We start from the raw sequence: 11,011 nt of genomic DNA on the forward strand, positions 1-11,011 counted from the left end.
CGTTTAAAAACCGGCAGCTACCAATCATAGGCCTCGACTCTGGACCAACCAAGAAAAGTCCCCCCCTCGCCCCCCCGACTATTAGCGGGAAATCGATGACTTGAAGAACCCGTGGGTTAAAAATTTGTTAATCCCGAATTTAAGCCTGACTTTTAACGGGGTGAAATCGTACATTTCTCTCTCCATTGTGTTAAGACATTCCGTTGGGTAGCGTGAAAACACGATAAACAAAAAAACTAGTGACAATTTATAGTCAAATTGTAATTTAGGAAAATTCTTATAGCTTTCATGTATTTGTATTGTACTATACTATTATACGGATAGAAGAAATACATACTTTTTCTCACCTCTCCTAGCGGTCGTTCAAAAACCGCAATATATCGCATTATACATGTTTACATTCACCTGTATACGACGATAATAATAATAATAATAATAATAATAATAATAGCAATAAAATTAATAATACTAATAATAATCATAACATACTTGTACAAATAAATATTAAGGGCGAATTATTATTATCATCATCATCATCATCCTTATCATTAACATTATTGTTACTATTATTATTATTATTATTGTTATTATTTTTCATTCTGTAATATGTATATGTATATAAATATGTATATGATATATAAAGTTTGTTTCATTAAACGTTGATTATACAACTGAACATGAACAGATTCAATGAAACTATTCTTTCACCTTGTAACCCGCTGAAAATGTTTGTGTTTGAAATCATATAATGTTTTGAAAGAATTCAGCGAGAAATTTCTTACATGATTAAGAAAATATATAATAAATTACATAAGGATTTATAAAAGCACGAACTATCAGGTGCACTAGATAAAAAATCATATAATCTACTATATCGTGAACTATATGAATTTTTTGTATAACTGATTATTCGGGCTTTCGTAATTTATTATGTGATTTCTCATATGTTTTATCGAATTCACAAGATAAATCATGCAACGAATAACACGCCGAATTCTTTCAAAATATTTTATGATTTTTTCAGTAGAGTATATACCGATTCCAGTATTTTCCCAACGTACAGTTCTGATACCAGTAGATGTATATCCATAGTAAGGAATAAGAAATGAAGAAAATGAAAATTGCAATTACGATCTACATATACACCGAAGTATGTATGATTACTAGTTTTTCCTTCCCCACGCACTGTTTTTTCTTTACTCGGTTGCTAAATTATAACGGTAGAAATTTGCAGCCAGAAAAAGAAATTTCTTCAGAGTATAAAACAATTATTCCCCTTCTGGTTTGCATGTGGTGTAAGAAATTACTGTACAGTTCATATATGTATGCTGGACAATTAGATTGTTAATAAGCACCGCGTATGGAAAATGGGCGGAGGGATATTTTTCCTCAGCGAACGTATTACACGTAGTACAGGTACGTATTAAGCCGTGACTTATACTTGTTGCTTTTTGTTCATTTCTTTTATTATTTCCAACGTACAATGTATATTTTACTGCGAAACATCACGCGGCAATTATACAATATCATACATGTATACGAAATGTCCAACGTATATCTATACATGCAAGTGCAGATGAAGGTTTGGCGCCACGCGACCGCGAGAATAATCGCGGTTAATTCTCCAGAGCACCGGCAAATCGAGCATAGCTTGTACGCGATTAAGTGTGATGATTATTTTTCCCCGTGTTTAGGTTATACGTACGTACGTACGTACGTACGAATTTATACAGAGTGAATTCCCAACGACTGCACGGTACGTCGTCTGCTAATATTTAACGCGCACGCGATAGTATCCTAGTGAATTAATTGTTTGCCAGGTCGGCCAACTGTCGCTAACCCAAAAAATTTCGACAATTGTGAATCGAGCACAACCGCCATTGACGAGTGTCAAAATATTTGAGGTTAGATAAATCGCGGTAAACAGTCGACTAAATTTACGACGGTTGGTATCCCTGGTAAACAGCCAATAGCGCGGATCGCAGCGCATGCGCATTGAGTTTTAGCAGACGACGAAGCATGCAGTCGTTAAGAATTCACTCTGTAAGCGTATAAACGTGTGGAGAAATTCGTCAGCGACGATGTTGTAATGTTGATTGGTGATATTTCGAAACCGCTGTTTTACTAGCCAAGTTGAATTTTTTTACATTTTCCATAATGCATATTTTAGTAGGTAATCCTGTGAGCCGAGATGTGGCGGACGTATAATAATATAACGATATCAATTAATCTCCCCATCGTTCACGGTCTAATTCCGATTTGCAGCCACGATCTGGAGCTCCTAATTTTCGTCGAATAATACCTGTAGGTACACCGATCTGTACGATGGTTCTACTCTGTTAACGGTAATTAAAAAGTAATTAAGAATACAGAACACGCCGCGTGCTGCACAGCTCGCGCTCTCCCTCGAAACGCCCACGACGTTGCCGTGCGTCGTTCACGGTTAGGCATCTTCGGATCCTTATAACCTCCCGACAACGCAACCGCGTCTAATAACCAAAACGAAAACGAATGAAATGAAAAATGCCAGTATAGGTAAAAAAAATCTCTAACAGTTATATTCAGAAAGACTCTGCAAACCGTATAACAACAAGAGGCTTTTGTTCTTGGGAACTATAAACAAATCATCCAATAAATGTAGAGGAAAATTAAAAAAAGACTGTAACTGAGATTTTTTTGAAACTCAAGTGATGAAGAACTATGCATAAAAAAAAATGGTTTTGCTACTTTTTTCCAAAAATTTGTCATTGCAGACACTTATGACCTTCTTTTTAATTCTCCTCTTCAATTATTCGATCGTTGATCAACTGAGTTGCTGTGATATTACATTTTCCTTTTTACGATCTTGTAGTTTTCGATTTCGATATGAATCAGGATCCATTTTTCTTCGCGGGGGGGGGGGGGGGGGGGGGGGGGCAGGACGCCTAAACGCGGGATTTTTTCAAACATACCTCCTCAAATCGAAGCTGCGGTGAAACCTTGGTTGGCTGGACGGAAACGGAGATGGAAACAGGCTGGGGTGATCCGGGTGTTTCAACCGAAGAATAAAAGGGGACGAAAGACATATAATATTAAATTATTCACAGGCAGTTACCGGGTCGTCAAAGAGCTCCGCCTACCCCTGTTTTTGCTGGACACTGCGCCGCCGGCTCGCCTATACAAAGTCGCATACGACTATCCTGTTTCACCCCGGTGAATGCGTCTCCCATTCGCCCTTTTCTGGCACCCTAGCGTACGCTCGCCATGATCATCGTCACCCCCTTCGCCTCTAACGGCTTGGAAAAACATGACGCGGAAATTGTCTTGCTTATCCATGTAGGTTATGTAAGACATTTGTCTGCGGTTTTCTGTGAAACTCGTCACTCGACGCCAAGAGATAGGCAACTGAAGTTACACCTTCAGTATGTAACGATACAAAATTTAGCTTTGGTTGCCTATTTACTGGGGTTCAGTCGCAAGTTTCAAGGAATACTTTCCGGATAACAGTTTTTGCAGGTGACGATGAATTAACACAATCTTTGTACCTATAATGGCTGTATAAGAAGACAATGAAAAGGCAAAAGGGAATCGAACGCTTAGAGAGAATTCAAGTAGAAATCACTTATTTCTTGAGTATATCAATGCTTATCTGGCTCATGTAGCTTCTCACGACTCCGTTAAGGGTGCCTTTCTTTTTTCATCCAGTTAAAGAGTTATTAGAGCCCGATATTATGTATGCCTTCAGGAGGCAAAATAACGGACAAAGTCAAGGCGATGACTGAAACGACTGATCGTTTACCCCGAAGTGACAAAGACTTACCTTTATTTTCAAATTTATTTGTGTCTTTTCCGGCAGCACAACAGTTTTTTCAACTTGTTTTAGCCGATCTGCTTTAGTTGGTTGCTGCTGCTGCCGCTGCTGCTGCTGCAGCGGTGGCGGCAATTCGACGCGCGACGAACCGTACAAACCTCGAGGATCGGCGGGGTCTGTTCCGTGATCCGTGATCCATTCGTACATTTAGATCCCAGGCTGGCCGACGTCAATTTGGTGTAAAAAAGAGAGGAAGAATGGCATCCAGCGCGGGATATCCTGACGCCTCGCGCGTGGGAGCGAAACTACCGCGGTGGTCTTTCCTTATTCGACTGAGAAATACTCACACTTTTACCTCGATCGCTTCTGTTTAATTATAAACATAATTCAGCCATTATACTTTTGTTGCAAGATAATCACAATTGCAATAGTCGATTCGCTAATTTCGTTTAAAACCACCCGCCATAGTTCTGCGAACAAATCAGCAGAAGAGTTGCATCATGAATCGACTGCAGTCTGTAAATTAAATATCGGTAACGATCGGTGAAAGCCTCATGCATGGTGTATCGGCCTGCCTGCCAGTCTGAGGAAAAGACACGTGTACGCGGGAAAAAACACTCGGAGGGAAAAAAGAAAAACTTTGGGAAAGTAAGCGTCAACTTATTCGGTCATGCGGCGATGGTAAGGCGGTTGGTTTTACACCGAGCGTAGAAGACAAGACCTTACAAAGTGGGGTCCACCGCAGCGTCACTAATCCAGTTTACATGCCGTGCGAAGCATAACCATTATACACCTGCAAACAAGGGGCCCACGGCTGGTTTTTCCTTGAGATGCGATCAAAATATTATATCTGCCGTATTATACACAGCCGTACCCTTCAGGAACGGGATGAGTCGAGTCTTGCATCCGTTGTCAGTTATTCTCGATGATGATTCCTTATATGCCCAAGATTTGAGGATTTAGAATTTGAAATCGCGGACTTGGAATCAGCCAGAGAGACTTGAGACTATATGACTAATATAAAATAAAAAAACAAATAATTAGTCGTATGGTAAAACAGTTTTTTGTTGCTGATACGAATTCCACGACGTATATATATCTGAAAGGAATAATGATACTGATAATTTCAATAACTTTAATAAATTGTTATTCGAGAAAAAAATCTTAGCTTCTACCTGCACCGAGAGAAATTTCTGATTGTGCCAACTACGATATACGATCCTTGAACTTTATTCATGTTTTACCGTGACCAAAAAATATAGTTCCGAGTACTAACTGAAAATTAGTTTCGTACATAACTGTAGCCAGATAACAAAAATTTTTTAGTCCTCAAAAATTTTTATTTTTAATTTTAGTTTATATTTAAATGAATGTATTTTGATTCTAGACATCAAATAATAACCAAAATCTTCATTTATTACTTATCAAGTCTGATTTGGTCTTTTTTACTGGTCAACAAGAATTTTGAGTCTGGATTGTAAATATAAATTTTTGTTTTCTTCCACGTGCCTCATAAAAGAAAAAAATAGCTTTATTGGATAAAATTTTTGTTTTGTGGGAACAAGAGCGATATTTTGTATTTCAAGCAAAGTTGCCTATTTCCTCAAACATTTATTGTAAATAATAAATGATAAAACTTCAGTTTCTCATTCAAATTTTTGAATAAGAATGATTTTATTTTATTTTAGAAACTAACATTTGACATCTATAACCCGGGTTCAAGATTCGTGTTGACCGGTATAATCTAGCATTCGGTACTATTCTTTTTAATTACGATCATTTACAACGGTTGCAATAATTTGATGTTGGCGGATAACAATAAATTGACATTGAGGTCTTGTTTAGCTGATAGAATATAGTAAGTTGTATAAATTCGTGTCGGAGAATGCAGCTCGTACTGAATTGGTGCATTATGTATAATGCACATTACAATTGCGGTGCAGTCAAGATGGCGGAGCGCGGTGCATGGGAAGCAGGGAGCTTGTTCACTGCGAATAATGTTATTAAGCTGCGTCCAGAAACTTGCTCATCCACTTATAACGCATTCTGGATCGATGACGTGCGTCACTGACTTTCAATGATCCGGTATTACCATATGATCAAGATTTTTCTCATCCCCATTACGTCAACAAGAAATAATCTACCTGCGCTTGTATTCCAAGCAATTATTAATTATCATCGTCAAATTCTCGCACAGATTCCGTCTAATTATTCTTGATCTTCTCTTCAACGTATATAATTTTCGATCAGTGAATCGTAAGTATAAATGCATTGTACTTTCTAGATTATCTGCTTTAAATGATAACAAGTAAAGTGAACTCCGATTACTTTTATACTGTATTACGCATTATGGCCGTATAAGTGTGATTTATCGAGTCATGATGGACAACAATCGTGAAAATTCGTGAGGTTAAACCAATACATTTATCCGATCGGTAGCGATTATCAGCCGTCTCTGCGCTGTTTTCGTTCACGATTATAATGTATTTGAAGAATGAAATTTCTTTTCAGTATCGTTGTGTCATCACTAAGTGGGACACGAAAAATTCGTCAATGATTCGAACCCAGCATTCAGTTGCAGGATTGCATCACATAGAAATTGTATGACGTTTTATTTTTATTCTCCGACGGAGAATTTTATCTTTTCATCACGTTAGAAAACGCGTTACAGCTGTTTACGCGATTTTTGGGCTGGAGAAGAAGGGCCGAAACGGCTAATGCGTCGGTACATGAGGCAATATAGTTTAGTGACGTCTAATTGTAAATCTAAATGTTTATCGAAGTTGTTTGGTAAGTGGAGCAGCAAAACAAACAAGAATAGATAACTGATCCGTCGAATTTTTCCATATATAGGTTTCCACCGTGAACTTCATAATATAATTATACGGAAGTGGAAACAAATTATCCGTCAATTTGCACCATAGAGTGAGATAATTGAAGCCGTCCCTTCAAATGTTCGAGTACTCGGAGTTCTTTATTTTTGCAGCATATGAAACGGGTAGGCAAAAATTATAGTTGAGAAACCAAAGAGAAAAAACCGTCACCCGATAAATGAATTATAAACAACTACACATATGATATCATTGAAAAAAAATAAGTGTAGAAATATTTAACGTCGTAGCTCGAGATTAGGTCCAATGCTGTTCCTGAATTGTTTACACATGTCATGAGGATCGTCAAGTTAGAAGGAAGTGCGCATCTGAACGGTGAGTAGACCAACCGGTATATTGAGGGCCCCTCTAATAGAGACGATATTAGTTGATCGTTGGACAAAGTACTAGTCGTTTGGTTCTTCCGAAACTATCATGGTGTTCCTCTCAAGGTAAGTAATCGCGGGCATAAAAATCCGGGCACGCATTCATTATAAATACATTTGCAAATAAATGTCTATTCATTTTTCAAGATTTAAATTAATGGAAGTTTAAATACATCGCGAATGATTTTTTAACCTTGTCATTTCATCCGAGAGTGAAAGTGTTGAGACACAAATTATCTTCTTGAATCCAATGAACGGCTTTTTGCTTTATCGAACGATGGACGTGAATATGAGGATGTATAATAATTTATATGTGGAACGTATCGCGGTAGTATTCGAATTCATTATTATTTAATTTATTTTATAGACCGGCTCATTCATCAGTTTCACTTAGACCATTCTCTAAAATGTGCAAAATTATTCAACAATGTTTCTGTCTATAATCTCTATCGCCGATAATTAAATAAAAGTAACAATTTTTTCACGAAGTTCGACATGCTTGAACAGGTGATTAGTGTGCTTATTCGTCGAATTACTTGGAACTCAATGTTCGGAGGGTACTTCAATTATTTGTTGTTGATCGACGAAACAAGTTCCAAGAATAAAATTTTTCGCGAAACCAAAAGCTGATTTTTGTCGGTACAATAATTTTTGTTCACGATAGAAACCAACGCTTGTTGTTTTGCAAGTTGGTACTGTCACAAGACTGAGGCCGTTGTGTTAACTGAAGTATGCTCGAGTTTTGTAGAATGTTTTTCTGGTCAAGTATCATGACGTGATCTCTTTCGCGATATAGAAATAAACGGAAGGGTAAAACGGCAACAAACCCGTCAAATTAATGAGCTACTCCAAAGTGAGGATAGAGATCGAGTGCAAGGAATGCTCGAAATCGAAATCGTTGTTCCTCTGATTTGATAATTGGACTTGATTGTGATTCCGTTCAACTTCAGTGATTCCTGGTGGAGCCATGTGTCCGCTGGTCCTCCGGATGTGATGCTGCAAAGCGGTGAAGCTTACGCGAGAGATCCGCATCCTGAGAAAGTGGACCTGAGCGCTGGCGCCTATCGAGATGATTCAGGAAAGCCATGGGTGCTGCCTTGTGTTCGCGAGGTAATTCGCGGTTGTGTTTGGATTGTAAATGTAACCGTAAAAACTCTGAACCATGCCACTAAAGCCGCGGGTGATTTTCAGGCCGAGAAGAAGCTGGTGGCGAAAAACCTCGACAAGGAGTATCTGCCCATTGACGGTTACCCGGACTTCTGTTTGAACAGCGTCAAGCTGGTGCTCGGCGAGAAGTCGGAGCTGTTGGCAGAAGGGAAAGTAAGAAATGCCTATTTCTCGAAGATTCATTAGCACTGGACCTCGGATTCATGACGTTGTTTCAGGTCGCGATGGTCCAAGGAGTTGCTGGCACTGGTGGACTTCGTGTCACACTAGAATTCATTTCCCAATTTCACAGAGGTGTTCAAGAGATATGGTCCAGTGATCCGACCTACGGTGCTTACGAGGGAGTTCTGCGACATCTTGCATCTGTTAAAAAATACCGCTACTACGACTATCACAAGAAATGTCTCGACTTTACTGGTTTCCTCGAAGACATCGGGGTAATGAATGATTTTTGTGAAATCGGTAAAACCGATTCGTTCTTGCCGTACGTTGAATTTCTCAAGCCACAATATTGCAGCGAATGCCAGAGGGATCGATTATCCTGCTTCAACCCTCCGCGCACAATCCCAGCGGCGTGGATCCGACTCTGGAACAATGGGCTAAAATATCGAGGGCGTTGAAGGACAGGCGAATTTATCCAATTATGGATGTGGCTCACCTTGGCTTAGCAAAAGGTAAAGTTAAGGATGACGGACACTCGAGGAATGAGGCGAGTATTCTCGAGTAAAATGACACCGTTTCTACTTCACAGGTGACATAGAACAGGACTCTGCTCCCATAAGATTATTCGTCCGAGATGGTCACCAGTTTACAATAATTCAGACCTATTCCAAAAGCCTGGGACTTTACGGTGAGGAAATGATGAGAGTATAACACGAGTATGTATTCGCTTTTTTCTACCTTATTTTGTTTTTCACGATTCAGGGGAACGCGCCGGTTCTTTGGCGTTCATCACGGTCAGCGCAGAGGAAGCGACCCGAGTGAGATCTCAGTTGAAGATCATTATGCGCGAGATGTACTCCTGCCCCCCTGCACACGGTGTCCGTATTGCAAACGAGATCTTCACCGATCCTGAGCTAAAAGAACAGTGGATGCAGGACCTGAGGACTATGACAAACAAGATAAACTCCGCGCGCAAAGCGCTCAAGGAACACCTAGATAAAACCGGAACGAAATTAAACTGGGATCACGTTACCAATCAAGTCGGAATGTCTTGGTTCAGTGGATTGACTTTAGAACAGGTAATTCTCCAGCGCACTTAATCTGTTACCGATGGTTCAAGATATGAATTAAATTCGATCACTGCAGTATAATCACACGAGGAAGTGAATTTCGTGGATCGAGTTACCAATTTTCAAGACTCAATCGATAGTTAAATCAGACTCGAATTATTCTTGCCATCATTTTGTTAGCCGTGATGTGAGGCTGAAGTACTGACGATAGCCGGAAATTGTCGTAGAGCCAAAATAAAATCGCAAGCGTGTAAACGGCAGCCATGTTTAAACTGCATATCTATGCTGACTCGGGATTTCTCCGATAGTTGCGGTGAATTTCTTTGGTTACTTTACTTCACTAATAATCGACAATTTTCAGGTGAAAAGATTGGGCAACGAACATCACATTTACGCGTCGGTGGACGGTCGGATTGCAGTGTGTCGTATAACCCCTGGAAATGTGGAACGCGTCGCCAGAGCATTGCATGAGGTTACCAAGTAAAGATTTCGTTCATTCTTACAACTGTTTGAGCGAGGTTTTTGAAATTATCGGCTGTGTCTTAGCGAAAAATCCCTCAACTTTAGTGTAAATTCACACCCCCATTTCATAGATAATTGTAAATTCCTATAAGAAAGAAATTGAGGGTTTCTTTCCGTGATGGTGGACTGTTCAAGATGTTGAAAATAAACGGTTATAGAATAAAAGGTATGATCATGTATAGCAATACATGGCAGCATCAAAGTTTGAAACGTATCTTGTCGGAATTGATACGTCTTGAACGTTACGTCTGACGACGTGGTTTGAATAATTACATAAAGTCGTATTCGATTTACTGATGCTTCGTGATCTGGCGATGAGTGGAAAAAAGAAACGTACGTGGTAAGATGTACTTCGTCACGTTTGACATGAGTCAGAGATCCCAAATCTGGTCGGCCATTGTATATAGATTTGGTAATTAGAATTGGTGGTTGCGTAATTTGCCAAACGTGAGAAAACCACGCGTGTCTAAACGTCTCCGAGAAAATAACAGAATATTCCATACCTTATACACCTGTTTACTGGCCAGTGGAGGCAAAAATTGTACGAGTTCTTCTCGATGTCACAGCGACTCGATGGTATATAAAGCATAACTAACTCGTTTAAATCGCTTTTTCCTATAACCCCCTCGCCCCACAATTCGAGGATTCAGAGCCGTTCGACGCGCGATGTTATTCCCTTCTCATTGCTTTTTTATGACCAGCTTTTTTCGTCAAAGTCTTGATTTGTTTTTGTTGAAAGACATCGCGTGGGATCCGATCTTTCGGTCATCCTATTGAATTAGTAATACGAATCAACTGACGGCTGACCGTGATTCCTCGATCCAACAGACCACCGTAAGGTTCTCTCTTTCATGTAAATAACAATTTCTATTGGCAAATTTTAGAATTCACAGAAATATGAAAAAATAGACAAGTGCAGACGAATCTAGAAAAGTGTAATTTACGGAAACAATTAAAGTTCTTGATTGGCGAGAGAGTATAATCGACACAAAATATTGATAACATGGCTGTAGAAGCATATATTTTTAATTTCTTTTTCATCTC

The 11,011-nt window shown here is 39.2% G+C and overlaps 2 protein-coding genes across 2 annotated transcripts; one reads left to right on the forward strand and one right to left on the reverse strand.

Moving 5' to 3' along the window:
* Positions 1-652: 652 nt before the first annotated feature.
* Positions 653-4,135, reverse strand: LOC124411436. The gene is made up of 3 exons (XM_046890534.1): positions 3,800-4,135; positions 2,371-2,489; positions 653-719 (listed from the first exon to the last, which is right to left on the reverse strand). The coding sequence occupies exons 1-3, from the start codon at positions 3,995-3,997 to the stop codon at positions 653-655; spliced, it is 384 nt and encodes a 127-aa protein (XP_046746490.1). The 5' UTR covers positions 3,998-4,135.
* A 2,893-nt stretch (positions 4,136-7,028) lies between these two features.
* LOC124411228 (aspartate aminotransferase, mitochondrial-like) lies at positions 7,029-10,013 on the forward strand. Its single transcript, XM_046890225.1, has 8 exons — positions 7,029-7,112; positions 7,997-8,156; positions 8,238-8,366; positions 8,432-8,650; positions 8,731-8,887; positions 8,965-9,063; positions 9,138-9,454; positions 9,807-10,013. The coding sequence occupies exons 1-8, from the start codon at positions 7,096-7,098 to the stop codon at positions 9,927-9,929; spliced, it is 1,221 nt and encodes a 406-aa protein (XP_046746181.1). The 5' UTR covers positions 7,029-7,095; the 3' UTR covers positions 9,930-10,013.
* Positions 10,014-11,011: the final 998 nt, after the last annotated feature.

The sequence above is a fragment of the Diprion similis genome, chromosome 10, assembly GCF_021155765.1.
Source record: "Diprion similis isolate iyDipSimi1 chromosome 10, iyDipSimi1.1, whole genome shotgun sequence".
NCBI classification, from domain to species: domain Eukaryota; kingdom Metazoa; phylum Arthropoda; class Insecta; order Hymenoptera; family Diprionidae; genus Diprion; species Diprion similis.